At 37.5% G+C, this 25,394-nt stretch overlaps 1 protein-coding gene across 1 annotated transcript in view; it reads left to right on the top strand.

Moving 5' to 3' along the window:
- Positions 1-25,394, top strand: part of LOC127415412 (dedicator of cytokinesis protein 5-like) — an 87,360-nt gene that overhangs the window by 28,425 nt on the left and 33,541 nt on the right. The window contains exons 13-29 of the mRNA XM_051654114.1: positions 1,565-1,690; positions 1,872-1,996; positions 3,394-3,492; positions 3,875-3,947; positions 5,138-5,241; positions 10,807-10,987; positions 11,525-11,622; positions 11,704-11,793; positions 12,124-12,224; positions 12,464-12,598; positions 14,986-15,097; positions 15,685-15,755; positions 16,026-16,132; positions 16,266-16,402; positions 19,074-19,169; positions 19,893-19,991; positions 22,384-22,554. Of these exons, the coding sequence (XP_051510074.1) occupies positions 1,565-1,690; positions 1,872-1,996; positions 3,394-3,492; positions 3,875-3,947; positions 5,138-5,241; positions 10,807-10,987; positions 11,525-11,622; positions 11,704-11,793; positions 12,124-12,224; positions 12,464-12,598; positions 14,986-15,097; positions 15,685-15,755; positions 16,026-16,132; positions 16,266-16,402; positions 19,074-19,169; positions 19,893-19,991; positions 22,384-22,554 (1,925 nt within the window). The remainder of the gene's footprint in view (positions 1-1,564; positions 1,691-1,871; positions 1,997-3,393; positions 3,493-3,874; positions 3,948-5,137; positions 5,242-10,806; positions 10,988-11,524; positions 11,623-11,703; positions 11,794-12,123; positions 12,225-12,463; positions 12,599-14,985; positions 15,098-15,684; positions 15,756-16,025; positions 16,133-16,265; positions 16,403-19,073; positions 19,170-19,892; positions 19,992-22,383; positions 22,555-25,394) is intronic.

The raw sequence follows: 25,394 nt of genomic DNA, 5'->3' as shown, positions 1-25,394 counted from the left end.
GGCCCAAAAATTTATCTTTGGTCTGGTGTTTATATACCTCTGGGAGTAATGTGACCTTATTGAAGTTGTTTGGGAAGTTTGAAAGTATAAAATAAGGAACACTATTTCACATGGAGACAGAATGTCTCACAATGTTTCAGTTGTGAATTTGAATGTTCACAAAATGTAAAAGGCCTGTCTCTTTTCAAAGCACGTTTCACATAGGATTAAAATGACTGGGGTTGGTTGTAACTTACTGACTGTTATAACTCTCTGGGATTTCAGTTACATGTAAATGGGTTGTGTTTTATTCATTTATTTATAATTATTTTTAATACAGATCCGTAGAAAAACCCATTCCTTATTCAACCACGGTGATGCATTTTTGCATTAATGTTTTACACTAAATTTTAAACTTAAAACTAGATTTGCATATCCTGAAGAAAATACCAATGCTTGCAAGGCAGCAAAAGAAGAGTGTTAAAGTCTGAAGTAAGTTTAGGGGTAACATTTTGGTTCTGTTTAAATGAAACGCAGCATGATGTCTTGATTTCTTTCAGTTGTATACGGGAATCAACGCAACGCGACACCATCTTTGCAGTATAGAGATGACTATAGAGCGCAACAGTATGGTTCTGGAAGTAAAAATCCCATTCATTTTTTACATAGTGGAATAGATTTTTAATGATAACATATAAACCTTTAAAGACAGAGGTTAGTAATCGCACTATATGCTTTTGCTGCAGCCATCAGTCCATGTTATTTCATCTTCATTTTTGAAGAATTACATTTAATAGCGATTTAGTAGTTTAATACACTCTCAATTTACTTATATATTTGCATATATCTGAATATTTAGCAAAAAAAAAAAATGAAAACATTTTCCATTGTTTTTAAGTACATCATCCACATGCTTAATGAGATTGTAGTTCATTCCCTTATAAAAGACAGTAAGTACACAGTCTTGCACCTTTGTCTTTTTGTCTGATTTTCAAATACTATTTTGCATCTAATTAATGTTTGTAATGTTGTGATTCACCTCGGAGCTGGTTGGTTTTGGTTCGTGGCTCAGAACTTTTTTTATGAAGGATTTTATGAAATCCTTATGGAAAAAATGAATGGGAAAGATACCTCCGGAACCAGGACAGCTGAAAAATTGGACGGGCACTGTTGTGCTCTTTTGGTGGTTAAACGCAAGAAAGAAAAGATTAATTACAGTTCAGTATGCAAATATTACAATGATTGTTGATGTTACATTTCTTACATCACTGTAACTACATGGGCGATTTTCAAACTTTATTCTCTAATTTCTTTAAAAGTGTAAAGTTTACAAAGACCCAAAATAAATGGCACGCGTAAGACTGAAATTATTTACAAATTAAAAGTCAATGAGTGGTGCGAGCTGAAGTAAATGCTAAAGTTTAGTATTTAGGGTTAGTGGCTTAGATAAAACTCGTAATCAGAATGATTTGGCATTATTAACACAGTACTGCCTTATAAGCACTGTAATTCACTTTTTATTGGTTGTTTGAAACAATTCTTATAATGCAGTGTGTAGGTTCTAACAGCATGTTTTTGTTTTCAGGTCTGTTTGTGACCCTAAAGCTGCTCCCAGGTGATGTCTTTCAGGTTCAAAAGGATTACCCTCATTTTGTGAATCGCACAACAGCTATAGTCAGGAAAATGGGCTTTCCTGAAATTATCCTTCCAGGTTGGTCTACACATCTCTCAGATGTCCTCGTAATAGCAGTGCTATTAGAATCCCCCAGATGAACTTTAGTAAATCCATTTGAAGTCTTCTCTTCACCCAGGTCATTTAATGGCCATTATTAGTTATATACAGTTGTGGAGCAGAAGTGCGGTTAATACAACTATTATGTCCATCCGCACAGGTTACGTGAGGAACGACATATATGTGACGCTGCTACAAGGAGAGTTTGATCGCGGCAAGAAGAAGACACCCAAAAACGTTGAAGTTATAATGAGTGTGTTGGATGAAGAAGGAAATCCAATGGAGGTAAAGAAATCCCATAATGTTAAATGTTTAATTTATACTAACATATAGGCAGCATTCAGGTCTGGCTACATTCTGCTATATAACGCCCACTTTTCATGATCCTATCAATTCCCAATGGTTAAAATCAAGTCCTGTACCAATGTCCTGTTTTACTCAGAATACGTCACAATACGGATGTAAAATGGATTGAAAATGCCATTTCATGTTGAGTTTGGATTGTCAGCTTAATGTGGGTCTTCATCATTACCAAATAGTACTGTTGAGGTACCATGATTCAGTGATGGTATCAGATTGTTATACCATAATAATATGATGCATATCACGTTACAGAATGATTACCATATTCCAGTACCATGGCATTTACATCGTACTGCCATGTACAAGAGAAACATGGAGCATGTCCAAAAATCATGCTATAACCATGGTACCATTTCCTGAAAAACATGCTAGTGCCACAGTACTTTTTGATACTTCTTTGTTAGTGTATCAAGTTACTTTACATGATACTAAACCTGAACTTTTTTAGGAAATACCACATAGAAGTCATTTAAATAAAAACTCAGTGCCTCAGTGGTGCCCCACTGTTGCTGGCATACAAACAGCTCACAGATCTTTTTCTCTTATAAAACGGCTGCTGTTTTTAAATGTCCAAACACATGGCACAGAAAGCGTTTTGCAGCATTATTTTTGCCAAATTATATTTTAACCTGTAATGTGCATATCTGATCTGTGTTTACAGTTTAGATGATGTCTACAACCTACTGTAAATGTTTGGCATTTTTCCTACTTAAGTTTACTCTTGTGTTGGAACTGTTTCTTAAAAGATTTACGCTTTCCTACCTTCGTCTTGTCATCATATTATATACTACACATTATGCTGCACTGTTTTTCAACTTTGAAATGTGTATTGCCAGCTTTTATGACCTATTTTCATATGTGCTATTTATGTAATGCCACTTGCGTCTTGTTTAAGGTGATGTGTATTTCTTCAGTTTACTGTAAATACATCTATTCCAACTTAGTATAAACACTGTGCCTTGTGATGCCACCAAAACTGCTCTGTTTGTTTGAGCATACCATCTTGCCCGACACAGCAGCATTGGCTCAACTAATGGCGTGAGTTTGGGATGGGACTATCTGTTTTTTCGATCAGTGTCAGAATGAGGGATTGTTCAGGAAACCTGTTTGAAAACAGTCATTGTTTTTGCAATTCCGTTTGAGGACGCAAGTGGTGCAGAAATTACACACTTCACCTTTAACATTGAACTGTTTTTCACTTGCAGACAGCACTTATTGTTGATGAAATGCAAAAAAAAAGTAAAAAGAAAAGAAAAAGAAAAATCTATTTCTTAAAGATAGATGTTGTTTAATCTTACTCTTTCTCTATCTCTCTTCAGAATGCTATATTTCCTGGAGCTGGCTATGAAGGGATCACTGAGTATAAGTCTGTCATCTACTATCAGGTCAAGCAGCCCTGCTGGAATGAGACGGTTAAGGTACAAATACCAGCACAAAAACAAAGCAAAAACTCTGTGCTAAGGACATGAAGCAATAATGTCTTGGCTTTAAACTGCCATTTATTAAGTTTTGCACAGTTGATGAGACATCCATGTGTCAAGTATTGAGGCAATAGTTGGAAATAGTGGCTGTTTTGACAGCTTACTTTTGTGGCGACTTGTCTGTCTAACAGTTTGCAATTTTGCTTGCCTTTTTGTTGTGTAAAAAATATAAAATCTTAATTTCTTTACAGACTGTTGTGCCTGATCATTTGTCTTCTGTTCTGTGAAGTTTGTCTAGAAGGATTTTAAATCCTAAATGTACCTCCAGCTAACATCTTCACCAGCACTTTTAATACCTTCATTCTCTTCTGACTGTCAGGTGGCCATTCCCATTGAGGATGTGTGTCGGTGTCACTTAAGGCTGACCTTTAGGCACAGGTCATCTCAGGATTGTGAGTTCATAGATAAGTTCACTATTTTGTTTTCAAAAGTACCTTAAAGTTAATATGAAATCAAAATGTATTTCTAAAAGGAATATTTTGTGTTCAATACAAGTTAAGCTCAGTCGAAACCATTTGTGACAATGTTGATTACTACAAAAATGTATGTCGACTTGCCCCTCCTGTTCTTTAAAACAAAAAAAAATCTGTGTTGCAGTGAGGCACTTACAATAAAAGTGAATTGGGCCAATCCATAAACTTTAAAATACTCACTGTTTCAAAAGTATAGACACACGACTTAAAAAATATGCGTGAAAACATGATTTTAGTGTGATAAAGTCACTTAACTAATCTGTGTTAAGTTATATCCAGTTTTACAACTTCATTGTCATGACGACGTAACTGCGCAAACCCTGTAATCCTGAAAACAATGATTTAAACAAACAAATTTAAAGCTAAAATAATGCACAAGTTTAACAGAAGAATTAGTGTAAGGGCTTTTGTTAAATTATAAGCATCACATTTCTGCCTTAAAACCCTCAAAAAATTGGCCCCATTCACTTCCATTGTAAGTGCCTCACTGTAACCTCGATTTTTGCTTTTTTTCAAGTAAAGGAGGGATGAATTGAAATTAATTTTTGTCTTAATATTATGCCACAAATTCTTTTGACTGAGCTTTACTTTTATTGAACCCAGAATATTCCTCTTACATACATTCCTAGTCTTAGGGGTAGTTCACACACTTGCAGCGACAAAGTGACAAGAAGCACATCAATTGCACATAAGTCCAAAGAAAGAAATGTTTGTCCTCATAATCTTTCATCAAAATGTAATAACTTGCTCCGCCTTTTTGGTTGACGTCACCTAGCACTTTGGTTTTTCTGTATTTTATTTTTCAAACCGTTTTTTTTTTTTTTTTCATATAGACTTTTCCCTTTTCAACATACAATCAATTCTTGATGACTTGTATCAGGTCCCACCTAATTTTATTTTTCTTGTTGAATATCCTGTAATGTGACATTTCTGTGTGAAACAAGTGGGTTTGACTCTAAAGTACCCTTCCATTTACATAGCTTGAACCGTTTTGAGAACTTAAGAGCTGTGATTTCTCTTTTGTCTCTCATTCATGCAGTAGTGTATTTTTAGGTCATTACCTACAAAATGTTTTCATCATTGAAAATTTGTCTGTTACATTTCTTCAGCTAGAGATAAGTCAGAGAAGCCATTTGGCATGGCGCTTGTACATCTGATGAAGTTAGATGGCACCACTCTTCCAGATGGAAAACATGATCTCATCGTCTACAAGGTGGGCATGCCAAAAGTGCAATTTTTTTGTTTATTTTGCATTCGCCGATGTGACAGTTGTCTTGGACTGTATACTGATGCCTGCAGTGGGTGTAGAAAGTCACCACCCCCTTTCAAAATATTTGCCTTTTGTTGCCTTTCAGCCTAAAATGTAAAAACATACAATTAGACTTTTTTCCAGCTTTATTTACACAATAACTCCCCCCCCCCCAAAAAAAATAAATGTATTAAAAGTATAAGTATTAAAGGTACTTGCTGAGGTATAACCATCCACCTTCTAGATCAAAAATTGAGCTAATTGGCTTTCAACTGTGATCAATTGATGTGAATTTAAATGGTTCAGAATAAAAGCAGTTGTCCATAAAGGACTCCACTGCTTTGTAGTGCAATTCAAAGCAAAGAATCCACAGTTGGCGGAAAGGTCTTTTCTAAAGATCTATGAGATAAAATTTTACAAAAGCACAAGTTAGGGGATGAATTTGAAAATAATTCAAAGGCTTTGACTATCCCTCTGAGCACATTATAGGCCATTACTAGAAAGAGGAAAGTGTATGGCACCACCCTGCATAGATCAGCCATCCCTCCAAACCGGATGAACGGGTAAAAAAAAGACTGATCAGAAAGGCTACCAAGAGGCTGCTGGCAACTTTGAAGGAGCTTCAGGCCTTTATAGCAAAAACTGGTCAGTGTGTGCATGTGACCACAATATCATAAGCGCTCCACAAATCGGGTCTTTATGGGAAAAAAAGCACTCCTCAAAAAAGTTACATTGACAAAAGGTGCTGTGGTCAGATGAGACCAAAATGTACCTTTTTGGCCTGAATGCAAAACGAAATGTCTGGCAAAACCCAGTACATCTTTCCACCCAAATAACACCATGCCTGCAATAAAGCATGGTGGTGGCAGTATCATGTTGTAGGGGTGTTTCTCTTCAGCAGGGACTGGAGCACTTGTCAAGATAGAAGGGAATATGGATAAGGCAACATACAGACAGATTCTTGAGAAGAACCTGCAGCCCTCTGCTAGGAGGTTGAAAATGGGAAGATGGTTCACGTTTTAGCATGAAAACGACTCAAAGCACAAGGCCACAGCAACAATACAGTGGCTAAAGGACAAGGAGGTGAATGTGCTTGGGAGGCCTAGCCAGAGCCTTGACCTAAATCCTATGGAGAATCTATGGAATGACTTGAAGAGTGCAGTCCATAGACATTCACCAGGCAGTTAGACTAAGATTGAACAATTCTGCAAGGAAGAATGTGCGAATATTGCAGTCTAGGTGTGCAAAGTTAGTAAAGACATATTCAAAAAGACTCTGCTGTAATTTAAGCAAAAGGTGGTTCAACAAAGTATTAGCTCAGGGGGGTGTTTACTTAACCAAATGGAGTATTTTCCTGTTTGATTTTTAATAAATATTCAGAGTTATTAACATGTATATCTTGTATATCTTTTGTTTAACGATCAGTTGAATTTCACATACCACATCGCAAAGAACGATCATGCATATTTGCACTGTACAACATTAGCAAGATCCGACCTTTCCTATCTGAGCATGCATCACAACTTCTTGTCCAAGCTCTTGTCATATCTAGACTGGACTACTGCAATGCTTTTCTGGAAGGACTCCCTGCATGCACAGTCTAACCTCTGTAATTGATCCAGAATGCAGCTGTGCATTTGGTTTTGTCAATAGTCGCCTTCACACATACAGCCTTTTCCAGAAAATTACCTACAATTGCCAGTTTAGAGGTCATGTGTGAACACAACCTTTTTGAAAATGCTGGCAAATTTTGCTTTGGCAATTTTCCTTAATGCGAAGTTGTATCATTACCTATAAATTTCCATATTGATGGTATGTGTGAACAGAGCCATAAGATTACTGGTTCGGATCATATGAGGTCAGGGTGCGCTGACGTAAGAAAGATCTGACAGAGATGTTGCAATTACTCTGCGCCGTTTAACACCGGTGACTCGGAAGTAAGAAAAATGTCATCTGGTCAGATAGCGAAACTAGTGGGCTTCTCTTCATTTGAGCGGATTAATTCATTTCCCAACAGCTGAAAGGAACAGTTAGCGATTTCCTATGTATTCTCTGATGAACCCGCGTTCTTCGCGTAGACCTCTGTGTAGCAAAATAGGTATACACCGATCAGCCACAACATTAAAACCACCTGCCTAATATTGTGTAGGTCCCCCTCGTGCCGCCAAAACAGCACCAACCCACTCTCAGAATAGCATGCTGAGATGCTATTCTTCTCACCACAGTTGTACAGAGCAGTTATCTGAGTTACCGTAGACTGTAGACTTATTGCATATCTCTGTTATGCATGAAAATCCCAGGAGATCAGCAGTTACAGTAATTTGGACCATGTCATGATTGTTTGTGCCAGATGGGCTGGTTTGAGTATTTCTGTAACTGCTGATCTCCTGGGATTTTCATGCATAACAGTCTCTAGAATTTACTCCGAATGGTGCCAAAAACAAAAAACATCCAGTGAGCGGCAGTTCTGTGGATGGAAACGACTTGTTGATGAGAGAGGTCAACGAAGAATGTCCAGACTGGTTCAAACTGGCAAAATCTACTGTAACTCAGATAACCGCTCTGTACAATTGTGGTGAGAAGAATATCATCTCAGAATGTTATTCTGAGATGTGGGTTGGTGCTGTTTTGGTGGCACGAGGGGGACCTACACAATATTAGGCAGGTGGTTTTTATGCTGTGACTGATTGATGTACATTACTGTGCTTTTCAGCCACAGATAGCAACTCCGCCTTCGGATGCTAACAACAGTCTCATTTGAAGTCGTCAGATATGGTGTCGTTGAGTCTTGAGCAGGCGCAAAATGAAAACATTAGCCAAAAAAAAAACAACATTACCGACCACATACGTTCAGCTACAAAATCATACCCCGGCATGTTTTCAAACTACACAGCCGTGTTGAGGTCATTTCCGGCAAACAACGTCACATACAGGTGCATCTCAATAAATTAGAATGTCGTGGAAAAGTTCATTTATTTCAGTAATTCAACTCAAATTGTGAAACTCGTGTATTAAATAAATTCAGTGCACACAGACTGAAGTAGTTTAAGTCTTTGGTTCTTTTAATTGTGATGATTTTGGCTCACATTTAACAAAAACACACCAATTCACTATCTCAAAAAATTAGAATATGGTGACATGCCAATCAGCTAATCAACTCAAAACACCTGCAAAGGTTTCCTGAGCCTTCAAAATGGTCTCTCAGTTTGGTTCACTAGGCTACACAATCATGGGGAAGACTGCTGATCTGACAGTTGTCCAGAAGACAATCACTGACACCCTACAAGGAGGGTAAGCCACAAACATTCATTGCCAAAGAAGCTGGCTGTTCACAGAGTGCTGTATCCAAGCATGTTAACAGAAAGTTGAGTGGAAGGAAAAAGTGTGGAAGAAAAAGATGCACAACCAACCGAGAGAACCGCAGCCTTATGAGGATTGTCAAGCAAAATCAATTCAAGAATTTGGGTGAACTTCACAAGGAATGGACTGAGGCTGGGGTCAAGGCATCAAGAGCCACCACACACACACGTGTCAAGAAATTTGGCTACAGTTGTCGTATTCCTCTTGTTAAGCCACTCCTGAACCACAGACAATGTCAGAGGCATCTTACCTGGGCTAAGGAGAAGAAGAACTGGACTGTTGCCCAGTGGTCCAAAGTCCTCTTTTCAGATGAGAGCAAGTTTTGTATTTCATTTGGAAACCAAGGTCCTAGAGTCTGGAGGAAGGGTGGAGAAGCTCATAGCCCAAGTTGCTTGAAGTCCAGTGTTAAGTTTCCACAGTCTGTGATGATTTGGGGTGCAATGTCATCTGCTGGTGTTGGTCCATTGTGTTTTTTGAAAACCAAAGTCACTGCACCCGTTTACCAAGAAATTTTGGAGCACTTCATGCTTCCTTCTGCTGACCAGCTTTTTAAAGATGCTGATTTCATTTTCCAGCAGGGTTTGGCACCTGCCCACACTGCCAAAAGCACCAAAAGTTGGTTAAATGACCATGGTGTTGGTGTGCTTGACTGGCCAGCAAACTCACCAGACCTGAACCCCATAGAGAATCTATGGGGTATTGTCAAGAGGAAAATGAGAAACAAGAGACCAAAAAATGCAGATGAGCTGAAGGCCACTGTCAAAGAAACCTGGGCTTCCATACCACCTCAGCAGTGCCACAAACTGATCACCTCCATGCCACGCCGAATTGAGGCAGTAATTAAAGCAAAAAAGGAGCCCCTACCAAGTATTGAGTACATATACAGTAAATGAACATACTTTCCAGAAGGCCAACAATTCACTAAAAATGTTTTTTTTTTATTGGTCTTGTGATGTATTCTAATTTTTTGAGATAGTGAATTGGTGGGTTTTTGTTAATGTGAGCCAAAATCATCACAATTAAAAGAACCAAAGACTTAAACTACTTCAGTCTGTGTGCATTGAATTTATTTAATACACGAGTTTCACAATTTGAGTTGAATTACTGAAATAAATGAACTTTTCCACGACATTCTAATTTATTTAGATGCACCTGTAATTTAAAGGCATTTGGTGCTGATGTGTGAATGGTAGCAAAACAGAAAAAAAACAGGAGTATTGTGAACAGCACATTATATTTACCAGTAAAGGCAACCCAACGATTTTCCTGTAATTTACCTGGTTGCATGTGTGAAAGGGGCTAATATCTCTTTTCATCGAACTGCAATGGCTACCAGTGGTTGCTCTCGTCAAATTCAAGGCACTGGTTCCGCGCCCCCTTTTTACACTCACTATGTTCCCTTTTTGCACAGTCTGTGTTCCCTCCAGAGGCTTGCGATTGGCGGGTGAGCACCAACTCATGATGCCATCTCACAGAGGCACAAAATCACTTTCACAGACTTTCACTTCCCCCTTCCAAACTCCACCCGAGCAGCTCTATTTTCAAGAAACATCTAAAGACCCATCTCTTTCTTGAGCACTTGACCCGATCCTTCTAATGCTAAACTAAAATCTCAATCCATTTTTTTTTTAGCACTGTCTCTCAACTTCCTCAACTTGCACTACTATGAGCAATTTGAAACTTTGTATTGCAGAACTTCACATTATATTTCCTCCTTAGCACGAATCGCATTTGCTGTATTCCTTATTTGTAAATCATTTTGGATAAAAGCGTCTGCTAAATGAATAAATGTACATTTTAAACTTTAAGGCAACAATAGTTGAATATTTTGAAGGGAGCCAAAGTTCTGAGTTACCAGTGCCAAGTTTTCATTTAATTTCTAAAGTGTTTGATTTTAAACTGTTTTTTTGTAAAGTTTTTTTTTTCCCTTGTGAAGTGAAGAGACTTTTTGTACCTTCAGGGTAGAAGGTAAACAAAGACACCTTGGTCTTTCAGTCATTTTGTTTTTGAAAGGGCTTTTCAGTTATTGAAGCTCAGCTTGGCATGTGACCTTGAGATAAAAGCCCTTGTGTACTCCCTTTTACACCTGAAATTTATTGTTGTTCCATGCGATGTGGCCACACTCCTCCTCCACCGAAAAATTATTCTTCTGTTCCTCGTGTCCTTCAGGTGGACATGAAGAAAACTGAAGATCCAAAGACATATTTGAGTCTGCCTGGCTCATATGCTGAGGTAGAAGAGAAAGAGAGACAGACAGGAAAACCTTTTCATCATGCAAGTGTAATTCCTATCACCAAAGACAGCTTTCAGATTGTCACACTTACCTGCTCAACAAAGCTTACACAAAATGGTAAGACCTGCCAGGGTTGTATTCCTTCAGAAATTTAATAACACTGACATAGACTAAAATATTTTCAGAATGTTGTTTGAAACCCGTATGACTTTTTCTGCTGTGGAACACAAACGGAGAAGTTTAGCAGAATGTCCATGCTCCTCTTTTCATTGAATGAAAGTAGGCTGTCAAGCTCCAAAAATTCCTTAAAAACACCATAAAAGTAGTCCATATGACTTATAGATTCGTAATCTTCCAAAGCCACACAAAAGTTTTGTGTGCAAAACAGACCAAAATTGAAGCATCATAACAAAAACTACATTGGTACTCCAATTGTGCAGAAAGCAAGATTTCAGTGAATAGCAACTTAAATATCGGTCAGTTTCTGACACAAAGCTATCATATGGCTTGGGAAAACTTCCAAAAAAAATAGAACAAAAGGGTGAGTAGAATTTTTGGTTAACTATTCCTTACAGAGAAATACCTAACAATACAAGACAGTGAAGTTCTTGTAGTATGTGAACTGCTTAACTTTTTACATTTCCTGTGACCCAGTTGACCTTCTGGGCCTTCTCAACTGGAGATCGAATACTGGGAGACTTGGAGAAATTCTTCAGAAACTCATGGATGTGGACGGAGGGGAGATTATTAAAGTAAGACAATGAGAATACACAAAGTCGGCCCCCTGAAAATGCTGCCCTACGAGCTGATGTTTTTTTTTTATGTGTCTCTAGTTCCTGCAGGACACACTGGATGCTCTGTTTAATATCATGATGGAAACCTCAGATGAGGAAACCTATGACACTCTAGTTTTTAATGCCCTGGCAAGTATTGATTATGTAATTAAATCTGAGAGAATATTAGTCAGCATCTCCCAGTTCTCAACCTGTGCTTCAAAGCAGATCACTAAATTATTTCATAATATATTAAAGAAATGTCCTCTTTAAAGACAATATGAAACAGTATTCAATCAAAGATTATGAAAACAAACATTACGCTGTTGAATCATGCACAATAAGACCAAGAACATTTATTAGGGAAGTAAATGGATCAGTTTTGATTACCTGCTGTCTTTAAATGTTAGAAGTATTATATGAGTAGCTAGTCAAGTAAACAGCTAAACCTATATAAAATTCTGTGTTTTATTCGTCTAGGTCTTCATCATCTCACTGATCGGCGATATAAAATTTCAGCACTTTAATCCAGTTTTAGAGACCTACGTAAGCAAACACTTCAGCGCAACTCTGGCATACCAGTAAGAATTCCTCTCTTGTTTTGCTTTCTCATGCCTGTGTCACAGTTCATGCATTTTATTTTAACTCAGCCATTTTTGTCCACATGTAATTATCACCTTGCCATCTCACACACTCTTCATCTCTCACCTTTTCTCCATACACACCTGTCCTGTTCAACTCTCAAATGTCACCTGTATTGATTTCGAAAGCTTGTAGTAATTGCCTCGTAGTGCTATCTCTTCTTTTTTTCCTTTCACAGAAAGTTGACCAAAGTGTTGAATTATTTTGTGGGCCATGCTGAGGACCCAGCTAATACAGAGCGACTCTACGCTGCCTTAAAAGCCTTCAAGTACCTTTTTCGTTTCATTGTACAGTCTCGGGTTCTCTATCTGAGGTGGGTTCAGGTCTTAGCATTTGCTCTCAAAAATGGCCTCCAAGTGGGCTTTGAAATCTTTATTGAACTTGTCCTTGATTTGACTTGTCCTAACAATGAAGATTTTCACTCCTGTATTTGGGTAAATTAATTTCCAAGGACATTTCTAAACATGCCAAATTATGGCAATTAAAGCTATAACATATGAGATTTTAATCAGGAAACTTTTTCAGAACACACCCTGCTTTACTGTGTAATAAACTGCCTGGCCAAAAATAAAGTTGCAGTTTGGATTTAAATAAGCAGATACTTAAGAGCCTATGATTGGATCATTATTGCAGTGATTAATATGTTTCAGCTGGCAACAATTCTTTTAAACCTAACTGATGCAGTGGGTAGCTTCTCATTTCTTTTTTTCTTTTTTTTTTTTTTTTTTGTGGGATTTTTCCCCTTTTTCTCCCAATTTGGAATGCCCAATTCCCAATGCGCTCTAAGTCCTCATGGTTGCATAGTGATTTGCCTCAGTCCGGGTGGCGGAGGACGAATCCCAGTTGCCTCTGCATCTGAGACAGTCAACCCGTGCATCTTATCACATGGCTTGTTGAGCACGTTGCCACAGAGACATAGCGCGTGTGGAGGCTTCACGCCATCCACCGCGGCAACCACGCTCAATTCACCATGCGCCCCACCGAGAACAAACCACATTATAACAACCACGAGGAGGTTACCCCATGTGACTCTACCCTCCCTAGCAACCGGGCCAATTTGGTTGCTTAGGAGACCTGGCTGGAGTCACTCAGCACGCCCTGGGATTCGAACTAGCGAACTCCAGGGGTGGTAGCCAGCGTATTTTACCACTGAGCTACCCAGGCCCCTCTAGCTTCTCATTTCTTAAACAACCATGTCGGAAGACGTATCCTGTGTTCGTGGAGAAGATGTTACTGTGTTTCAGAAGGGGCAAATTATTGGCCTACATCAAGCAAAGGAAACAACTATGGAGATTGCTGAAATAATTGGAATTGGGTTAAGAACTATCCAGCTTATTAATAAAACCTGAAAGGGTAGTGGTGAACCGTCAGCTTTGCGGAAGCAATGTGGACGGAAGAGAATCTTGAATGATCGTGATCGGTGATCACTAAAATTCTTGAAGTCACATCGTAAAAAATCATAGAACTCACGGCTATGTTTAATAGTGAAACAAAGAGCATTTCCACATGCACAATGTGACAAGAGCTTACAGGATTGACTAAACAGCTGTGTGGCCACAAGAAAGCCACTTGTTAGTGAGGCTAACTGGAAAAAATGACTTCAATTTGCTAGGGAGCATAAAGATTGGACTGTGGAGCAATGGATAAGGGTCATGTGGTCGGATTAGTCCAGATTGACCCTATTCCAATACGATGGGCGCATCAGAGTAAGAAGGGAAGCGCATGAAGCGATGCACCCGTCATGCATAGTGCCCACTGTACAAGCCTCTGGAGGCAGTGTTATGATCTGGGGTTGCTTCAATTGGTCAGGTCTAGGCTCAGCAATGTTATGCGGCAATAAATTGAAGCTGACTACCTGAATGTACTGAATTACCAGGTTATCCCAACAATGGACTTTATCTTCCCTGACGGCATGGGCATATTCCAGGATGGCAATGCCAAGATTAATTGGGCTCAAATTGTGAAAGAGTGGTTCAGGGAGCATGAGGAGTCCTGACCTTAACCCCCATTGAAAGTGTTTGGGATGTGCTGGAGAAGACTTTACGGAGCGGTTCGACTCATGTCATCAATACAAGATCTCGGCCAAAAATCAATGCAACTCTGGACAGAAATAAATGTGACGTTGCATAAGGTTGTTAATGAATGCACGCCGTAATCAAAGTTAAAGGCGGTCCAACGAAATATTAGAGTATGTGTCTTTTTTTTGGCCAGGCAGTGTATGATTAGGAGCATTGCATGTTTCTTTAATTTCATTATGTCCCTACTGTGTGTATCCACCTGAGACCTGAGCGTGACTGCTGTGTGCATTTTCCATTTTCCTTTTTGATTTGTAAGTAGTAGCACATATCAAACCAAACTAGAGATGCTAATTTTTACACCCAAACAGGTTTCAGTGAAACAACTTAAATAGGTTTCTTACCAGAGGCACTTTTGTTGGCTCTGCACCTTTAGAATTACTTCACGGAAATTGACGGCATGCTGTTGTGTCATGTGACTGTGTGTCAGAAGTTGAACCCTTAAATGACAATCTAAAATGCTGTGAACAGTATTTAGTCGGTTTAAATTCATTTAAATTCTGCATTGCATATAGCGATGCCAAAACACAATGTGTGCGCATGTGTACGCGGGGTCACATGAAGATATATGAGAAGTGTTAAAGATTTGTACATTGTTGATTGTTTTGTCTTTGTCATTTGACAGGTTTTATGGAAAAAGTGAAGATGGAGAGCAGTTTCTTGACTCCATTCGCACCCTCTTTCTGTCTATCAGCAATCTGATGGACAGACCTCTGGATGAAGGTGTTAAGATAAAGGCAGGTTGCTAGAGAAATAGTCAATAAAGGAATTATGGGTGTTTTTTTTTTTTTTTTTTTAAGTTGCTCGGATAAACTGTCCATCCAAAAAATGAATAATTGTCAATGTACATGTAAAAAGGAATAAACATATTTGTATGTATTTGTATGTATACTAGGTAGTAGGTCCAGATTTGTGTGATTTCATTATTTTCTAGCAATAAAAAACATCAAAAAGTAATAAGATTTATACAAATAACAAATAATAAAAAAGCAAAAAAGAAAACATCCAAAATGGTTAACGGTTGCAAGTTAGATTTACAGATTTAGCCTAAATTAAACTAGCATACAGTAGCAGTTGACAAATTTTCTAGATTTGTAGTTACTGTATGTTAGTTTATCTAAAATATCTGATAGCTCTCTCTCTCTAATGAACATGGGATTAGTGCATTTATAGTTTTTAAAATAATGGGACAACTATTTGTACCTTATTCGTGGAAAGTGCCACCTACCTAATATTGACAAGCTGAAGCCAAGTAAATGAAATCTTGTTTATATGTAGACAGTTCTGTGGTCTTAGTTGGTCTCTTTTGTTTTTTTTCTCACAGGGTGCAATCTTGAAATATCTTCCTACCATCATTGATGACTTACAGAAGGTGTTTGATGCTGTAGAGCTTAGGTAAAGGGGACAACCACTCTCACATTTCCTCATAAATGTCTACTATTTGAAGTTAGACTAGTGTAGGAAATAGAAGGTAGTATATCTCAGAAGTTTACACTTCAGTAAGTTAAATACTGTGTCAGTTCTTATTTTTTTTTTTGAGAGAGAGACTTCAGAAACAGAAGGATGTAAGAGGAGATTATATGTATTTCCCCCAGACTTAGTTTAAAAAAAAAAAAAAAAAAACTTTTTTCTTTTTTCTCTTTACTTTCTCTCTCTTTCTAAAAGTGTTCAGCTGGCAAAGTTTATCGAGAGTATCCCAGATTTTCAGATGGTCCGACAGAAGCTTGGCTGTCTGGTGAAAATTGTCGAAAGCAGCCTTTTCAAACAGCCAGGTGAGACTTCAATTGACACTCTCGTTCAGGCCAACATATCATTTTCCTCATTGATTTCACTCACAGCGAGCAGCATGGAGCTCAAGACAGCTGTGCCATTCCTAACTGCTTATAGTCTCTCTTGTGCTTCTAGACTGTCGAGATGTTTTGTTGCCCCTGATCACAGACCAGCTGAGTGGGCAGCTGGACGATCACTCCAATAAACCTGATCTTGAGGCCTGTGTACAGTTGCTGAGCACTGTACTGGACATGCTGGACCGTAAAAATGTGGTAAAACATCCCTAACAAGAGCTGAACTTAAACCTAGTCTCAGCCTCAGCGCATGGACCATTTACAAATTGTCTGGTTTCTTTTAGAGTGCAACAGTCGGGTTTCAGAAGTAAAAATCCCATTCATTTTTTTTTTCCATAGGCGAATTGATTTTTAATGGTAACTCGTAAACCTTTAAATTCAGCCCTACCATGAGCTGTTTAATCGATTTTATTACACAGCTCTCTGGAGTACTTTATTCTGATTGGTCAATTGTGCCATCTTGCAGTCAGATATTTCTGAATAACAACCGCACGTCTGGGGACCTCAAAATGTGATAAAACAGTCCTAAAAAGAGCTGAAGTTACGAGTCTCAGCCTCATTTAAAAAAATAATAATTTGTTAAAATTTTTACAATTTTTTTGCAAATAAAAATTTGTAATGTTGTGATTCACCTCAGAGCTGGTTGGTTTGATTTATGGCTTACAACTCTTTTAAAAAGGATTTTATGAAATCCCTATGGAAGAAATGAATGGGAAAAATACTTCTTGCAAAGATTCAATGCTACAAACCGTGCAAACTTTGGCAAAATACTAGTTCTTCCTTTGAAGCACTCATTGTAACAGACTGGTAAACGCAGTAGACATGGATGCATATTGCACACAAATTGGCAAGAGCTTTCTCAAAATGGCAAGCTTCAATCTGTTGTGCATTGCTCTCATCATTGTATGCGATTTCAGACTTACCCACCTCTAAACCTGACTATGTGAGACTATGAGTGATCTGCTTTTCTGTATGGATACAGTGGCAAGAAAAGTATGTGAACCCTTTGAATTTATCTGCATTTATGAATAAATTTGTCTTAAAATCTGTTTTCATCTTCATATAAGTTACAATAATGAACAAACACAATCTGTTTTAACTAATAACACACAAATTATTGTATTGTTCTTGCACATATTGAATATGTTATTCAAACATTCAGAGTGTAGGTTGGATAAAGTATGTGAACCCCTAGGCTAATGATGTCAACAAAGGCTAATTAGAGTCAGGAGTTGGAAAACCTTGCATCCCGTTAATGAAACGAGATTGGAGGTGTGGGTTAGAGCTACTTTGACTTATAAACATCACTCAAACATTAAGTTTGCTATTCACCAGAAGCATCTGCTGACATGGACATGCCTCGCAAAAAAAGAGATCTCAGAAGACCTATGATCAAGAATGTTTGCTTTGCATAAAGCTGGAAAGAATTACAATGTTATCTCAAAGAGCTTAGATATTCATCTGTCCACATTTAGACAAATTGTCTATAAATGGAGGCAATTTAGGACTGTCGCTACTCTCCCTAGAAGTGGCTGTCAAGCCAAGATGACTAAAAGGGCACACTGCAGAATGCTCAGTGAGGTAAAAAAGAACCCTAGAGAGAAAGCTAAAACTTGAATGAATCATTGCAACTGGTTAACATCTCTGTTCTATATGATAAACATTAAACAGGCATGGTGTCCATGGCAGGACACCACGAAGGAAGCCGCAGCTTTCCAACAAAAAAATTGTTGCGCACCTGAAGACCTCCTTGACACTCCACAATGCTACTGGGAAAATGTTTAGTGGGCTGATGAAACTAAGGTTGGATTGTTTGGGAAGAACACACAGCACTTGAAAACATCATTCCAAAGGTGAAGTGGAGGGAGCATCATAATTTGGGTCTGCTTTGCTGCTTCGGTGCCTGGACTGCTTGCCTGGAAAAAATTAATTCCAAAGTTTATCAAGATATCCTACAGGATAATGTCAGGGTGGCTGAATGCCAGCTGAAGCTCAGTAGAAGTTGGGTGATGCAGCAGGACAATGACCCTAAACATCAAAGTAGATCCACTACAGAATGGCTTCAAAAAAAGAAAATACACCTTTTGGAGTGGCCCAGTCAGAGCCCAGACCTTAGCTCAACAGAGATGCTGTGGAATGACCTCAAGAGAGCCGTTCACACCAGACATCCTAAGAACCAGTTCTGTAAGGAAGAATGGTCCAAAATTCCTTCTGAATGTTGTGCGGGTCTAATCCACAGCTACCGGAAACGCTTGGTTGAGGTTATTGCTGCCAAAGGAGGATCAACCATTTATTAAATACAAGGGTTCACTTACTTTTTCCACTGAACTGTGAATGTTTAATGGATGTGTTCAATAAAGATATGAAAGAATATAACTGTTTGTGTGTTTTTAGCTTAAGCACATTGTGTTTGTCTATATTTGTGACTTTGATGAAGATGAGATCACATTTTATGACCAATTAATGCAGAAAACTAGCTAATTCCAAAGGGTTCACATACTTTTTTTTGCCACTGTATAAACAACCCCATCTGTCAACCATGATGTATTTCACTGGCTTGTTGATATGAGAGGACATTCAAGAGCTACAGTACCTGCTGACATTTCAGTTGAAAGCAGATTAAGTATTCAGACAAGCAGTCATTTCAGGTCAATCGTTTGAAACTTGTAAGTAGCTCAATGCTGCAGCAGTTACCATATGTTACAAACTTGCAAAATAAGGTAATTTTAAGCCACAACACTGTTTCTGCCTGAATAGTTTATTTGAAGGAGTAATTTCTGGGTTCAATCAGCAATTATTCATCCATTCTTTTATGTATCCCTTTATCCTATTCTCTCTGTTCCAAGTTTTGTTTTAATTATAATTTCAGGGTCCCACGTGTGGTCATGTGAAGTTAATTGTGGACCGTCTCTTGCGGAGGGTCAACCGCACTGTCATCAACCTGAGTTTAGATTCGCCATTCATAGTAAGATACCAGCATGCCACAAATTAAAAGTTCTAAAATGACTTGGCAGAGCTAAATCAGCTTACCTTCTTGTCAGTGTTGGTTTTATTTCTACAGCACAGCACTAAAGGCTGAATCTCACCAAAACATAACAAATTTTGTTTATCATCAAAAATGACCATTAAGATTTTTTGTCAATGTTCGTTTAGCACATTTCCCTTGCAACTTCTCATTACTGTAATGTGTGCGGACATTTTTCTTTTGAGTACGTTTATAATATGTATACTGTTATTCTCAGTGATGATTCTCGTTAGATTCTCATTACTGTAATACCATTTTTTATTTATTTAAATCAGCATGCATTAAAGGCAGTATAACATATATTACATTGATGTATAAAATTTAAATCATTATTTTTAAATTACAGTAATGAGAATTAGATTTTTCTCTTAATACAGCAATTTCACCTGTTTGAAATTTAGTTTTGCGATTCTGTTGGATGAAAAAAAAAGTTGCACTTTAGCTTGAAGCAAAATATAATTCTTATATTATTCTTTTGGTTTGGGGTGATATATGACAGGTTTTGTGAGATTCACCCTTAAAACCCGTAGCAAAATTCTGGACCACTGAACTTGTTGTTTATTTCTTTGCCCAGGCCTGTGGCAATATGTTTTTTTTTTTTTTCTCAAGCATAGGCAACACAAGTGAAATTATTGATCATTCTTTCTCTTCCTCTGAACACAGAGCCACTACCTAGCTTGCATGACTGCTATTCTGAAACAAATGGAAGACGCACACTATGCGCAATACATCAGCACCTTCAAAACCAGACAGGACATTATCGTGAGTCTTCTACCATTTCCGTGTGGCCCATTCATCATCACAGATGCAGAAAGAGCCATCCACGCTTGAAGATTTAAGATTTAAGTTATAAATAATCCACCTTTTAAATAGCTAACTGATGCCACATGTGTGGCTCTGTTCTTTGTCGCCTGTTGAAATGAGTCAGTGTTTAATAGTGGAACGAGATAAGCGTATTCAAAGCACTGGTTCAAATTAGCATCTGTAATCAGTGTGTAGCACAAATGCTATTTGCTGGTTCTGTATCTTATCATAGAATTACTCAGCACACATGTATATAGACTTAAAGGGATGGTTCACCCAAAAATTAAAATTCTGTCATCATTTACTCACCCTCATATCAGTTCCAAATATGTATGATATTACAACCCCAATTCCGAAAAAGTTTGGACAGTATGAAAAATGCTAATAAAAAAAAAAAGGAGTGATTTGTAAATGATATTCACCCTTTGCTATATTATATACAACTAAACATTATATGATGTTTTACCTTGATGTACAATCATTTAAAATCGGATGCAACACGCTCCAAAAAAGTTGGGACAGTTGAGTGTTTACCACTGTGAAACATCACCATTTCTTCTAATAACACTTGTTAAGCATTTAGGCACTGAAGACACAAGTTTAAGTTTAAAAAGTGGAATTTCCCCCCATTCATCCATTATGTAGGTCTTCAGCTGCACAATTGTACGGGGTCTTTGTTGCCGTATTGTGCACTTCATAATGCACCACACATTCTCAATTGGAGATGGTCAGGACTGCAGGCAGGCCAACCTAGCACCCGTACTCTGTTTATTCGACCAGTATGTGGTTTGAAGGGACGTCCCAGGAAAAGACGGTGCTGGATGGCAGTATATGCTGCTCCAAAATTTTTACATATCTGTCTGCATTAATAGTGCCCTCACAGATGTGCGTGTTACCCATGCCATGGGTACTGACACACCCTTGGACCATACAGACACTGGCTTTTGGACCTGACGCTAATAACAGCTTGGATGGTCCTTTTTCACTTTGGCCCAAAGAACATGACGGCTGTGTTTTATTTGAAATGTGGACTCTTCGGACCAAAAAACACAGTTCCACTGTTCTACTTTCCATCTAAGATGAGACCGAGCCTAGAGAAGTCGACAGCGCTTCTGGACAGTGTTGATGTATGGCTTCTGCTTTGCATAGTAAAATCTTATCTTGCATCTGTGGATTCAGCGGCGAATGGTGTTGACTAACAAAGGTTTACTAAAGTTATCCCAAGCCCATGTTCATGATATCCATTACAGATGAATGACGTTTTTTAAGACAGTGATGTCTGAGGGATCAGAGATAACGCGCATTCAGAAATGGTTTTCGTCTTGCCCTTTACGCACCAAATTTGACCAGATTCCTTGAATCTTTTAACTATATTGTGCACTGTAGAGGGTAAAATGCCCAAAATCCTTCCAATTTGTCTTTGGGGAACATTGTTCTCAAAGTGCTGGATTATTTGCTGAAGCATCTGTTGGCAAATTGACAAGTCTTGAATGATCCTTGCTCTTGAAGGACTAGGCTGTTTTTGGAGGCTGTTCTTGAAGGACTAGGCCTCACCTGTTTAACATCTCCTATTTCATATTGCCTTGTTATTTTAACTCATCAAATTGTTACTAGTCTTAAATTGCCCCTGTCTCAACTTTTTTGGAGCGTGTTGCAATCATCTGATTTTAAATTACTGTACATAAAAAAAATTAAAAAAAAAAGAATTTCACAAGGTAAAACGTATAATGTTTAGTTGTAGTGTTTTCAATTTAACAAAGGGTGAATATAATTTACAAATTGTTCCATTTTGTTTTTATTAGCATTTTTCATACTGTCCCAACTTTTTTGGAATTGGGGTTGTAAAAGGGGCTGGAGATTTCAAGCCTCAAAAAGGATGCAAAAGAACATTAAAAGTAACATAAACGTGGTCCATACCACTTGTGTGCTATATTTTAAGTTTTTTCATTTATTCACTGAAAATCTTCTCCACTTAATATTATTGTAATATAATAAAATAATATTAGACATGCAAAGAAACATGTGAGAATCAGTGGCATTAGGCATTATTGGCATCAAATGGCATGGACACACCAATTTTGTAGTCCATACATCTTTTGTAGTACATTTCAGAGCTTTGGCAAAGGTAAAAAGAATATCTGGGAATAATGACAGATTTCAGTCTTCAGTCAGCTTTTTGTTCATTGTGGAGCTTAACAGACCCTGTCCACTTTCACTTTTATTAAATGGAAAAAGAGTCCATACGGTTTGGAAGAACATAAGGGTGAGTATTGTAAATGAGGACAGAATTAGTTTTTTGGTGTACTTTTCCTTATAAAAGTTGGTTCAGTTTTTTCTTGTCTCACACTAGGACTTTCTAATGGAGACTTTCATCATGTTCAAGAACTTGATGGGGAACGTGTTTCCTTCCGACTGGATGATCATGAATCTTCTCCAAATGAAGGTCTTTCTGCGGGCGATAGACCAGTACTCTGATGTTCTCAATAAGTACTTTTTGGACGCCACTCACTTCCACTTTCAGGTCAGTTTGATGAGGCCTTGTAAAGGAGGTTTCAAGTACACAATCATGCTTAAGGCAAGGCCAAGTTTATATCGCCAGAAACCCTGCTAACACCTTAAACTACAGTTTTACAATGTTGCTCATGGGCACCTTCCAGCATTGCAGATATTAGGCATCTCACAACTATGACTCATCCAGATCAGGTCATGGTATAATCTACCAATGAATGGATGAGTTGAATCTGGTGTGTTACTATAATGGAGGGCTAGGGGCAAGATTAATATCTATTGCTAGGGTTGTCATGATTATAATGTTGCTTAATATTGTCATACAAAAAAAATGGCTATTAATGATTTAAGTCTCTGTTTTAGGGCTTTTTGACGATTAATTGTCATACAATTTGTCATACTTCTTATAGTGTGCTTAATACACGTACATCTTGAGAAATCATTTATCTGTATTTAACATGGAAACACAGTAAAATAGGAATATGATTTCCTTTAAGGCTTTATAAACTATGCACTCCCGTGCATAATTTTCAAAATTTTGAAATGAAATGTTCAAATATTTTCACATACTTGAAAACTATGTGTCTCTTTTTGGTCAATGTTACATTTACATTGAAACCCAGCCAACCTGAATATTATATGTAAGGGATAATGTACAGTCAGCTGGTTGTAAAATAAACCCCAACAGGGTGATCAGGACCCCGAAGCGAAGTGGATTACCCCGCTTAATACATGGCTACTTACCAAATAAAAAATGGACATGAAATATTGATTTGCGTTGAAATTATGTTATTGTGTGAGAAGAAAGAAATCGCTGAACAGCTGATTTGCACCTCTGATTTGCGTCGGAGTCCTTGTGGTGTTTATTTTGTGAAAATGTCTGACTGCTCATTATCCAGCTTATTACAAGACTACTTGCCAAAGAAATAAATTAATGGACATGAAAAATTCATTTGAGTTTAAATAATTTTATTAGCTTACTTGTAGAGCTAAGTGATACGAGAAGTAGGAAAGATGACTTGCAATACCCAGATGTCCAGTCTGATATGTCTTAAACCCCGTATATGCAGTTGATATTCTCAGACTGCTATATTGTGCCATTGATCAATTCAAATTGAATATTCCAGAGACTGTGTAATAATATATTATATTATATACATTTATATATTATTATATTATATTATATTATATTATGCAATAGTAATATATTTCTTATTACTTTTACACATTGTTTTGCATGAACCCGAAACTACAAAAAAATATTTGTCATTACGCAAATGTAAAAGTGAAACTGGAGCGCTTTGCATTCACTATGAAAAGCCTGCTGTTGCCTTTAAATACAGTACTGTGCAAAACTTTTAGGCACTTGTGAAAAATGTTGCATAGTGAGGATTTCTTCAAAAATAATGTCATAAATCGTTTTCATTTATCACTTAATGTCATACAAAGTCCAGTAAACATAAAAAAGCTAAATCAATATTCGGTGTGACCACCTTTGCCTTTAACAGCCCCAATTCTCCTAGGTACACCTGGACACAGTTTTTCTTGGTTGTTGGCAGATGGGATGTTCCAAGCTTCTTGAAGAATTCATCACAGTTCTTCTATCTATTTAGACTGTCTCAATTGCTTCTGTCTATTTATGTAATCTCAGACAGACACGATGTTCAGTGGGGGGCTCTGTGGGGGCCATGACATCTATTGCAGGGCTCCCTGTTCTTCTATTCTAATCTTTTCTATTTGCAAAAGTAATGTTTGGGAGTCTAACATTTATATTTCCTATTGACACATTAAAGCTGAAGATATAAATAACCATCTGAAGACAAATGTTTTTGTGAAACATCTTATGTGAAACAAGACTTTTGCACAGTACTGTATATTAATGGTGAAGTGTATAATTTTTGCGGCACTAGCTTCACCAAAGGAAATTGCAAAAATAGAGATGACTAAAAGGCCCCTAATTACAACAAAGTGTTTTTCTGTGTGTTTACTTGTAAGTCTTAACGATAAAGTAACAAAAAAGGGTCTGTTTCATGCTAAGGTTCAAAGAGAGTTCAGATAATTGCTAAAAAATGCTATTATGAAAAACTAAATTGGTGCAAAAAAAATAAAAAAATAGAAAAAAAGGCTAAAACATACAAATTAGCACTGTGAATCGATTTTTTTATATATGCTAATTAATCGCACATTTTTCTGTGATTAATCTCTATTAAATTTGGTACATGGCACATTAAAACATACATTAAAATATAATAAAAAATATATTTGCTTTATACTTCGTCTCCAAGAACTTGCAAGAAATTGGTTAGTCATGATTTATTTTAATTATTTTAATATATATGTTAAAATGTTCAGCTTTTTTTCTTTTTTTCAGAGACATTTTTACAGATATAAATCTTTAAAACAAGTGTCATAAAATCAGTGGAAAAGCTGTAATTAAAAGTTACAAATTACAAGTTTTCCAATGGACTTTTTTAGTAATAGGATCAAATGGGCTGATTCAATTTATATCAAGCTTTATTGACATGATAAATTTAAAGGTGCACTCAGTAACTTTTGTCTTGGTCATTTTGGACTTACACTGACACCTAGTGGCTTGGATGCAGCACCATTTAAAATCAATAGTTTTCAGTTTCAGATGCCATTGTAGAAATGTAGTATTCACAGTCAGCCATGATTACTTTAATCATTGAGTGAAAGTGTCAAATAACAGGACGGTTACTGAGATTAAGCGAGTAGTATTCAGCTGGTCATGTGATTCTAACATGGCAGCCCCCATGTGTGGACCCTCTCCATGTAGAATAAAACAGCTTTTATAAAGTTACTGATATGACTGGAGTCTTCATTTTAATGTGA

The sequence above is a fragment of the Myxocyprinus asiaticus genome, chromosome 24, assembly GCF_019703515.2.
Source record: "Myxocyprinus asiaticus isolate MX2 ecotype Aquarium Trade chromosome 24, UBuf_Myxa_2, whole genome shotgun sequence".
NCBI classification, from domain to species: Eukaryota; Metazoa; Chordata; class Actinopteri; order Cypriniformes; family Catostomidae; genus Myxocyprinus; species Myxocyprinus asiaticus.
The sequence above is the reverse complement of the archived record's forward strand: the minus strand, read 5'-3'. Positions and strand labels throughout refer to the sequence as shown.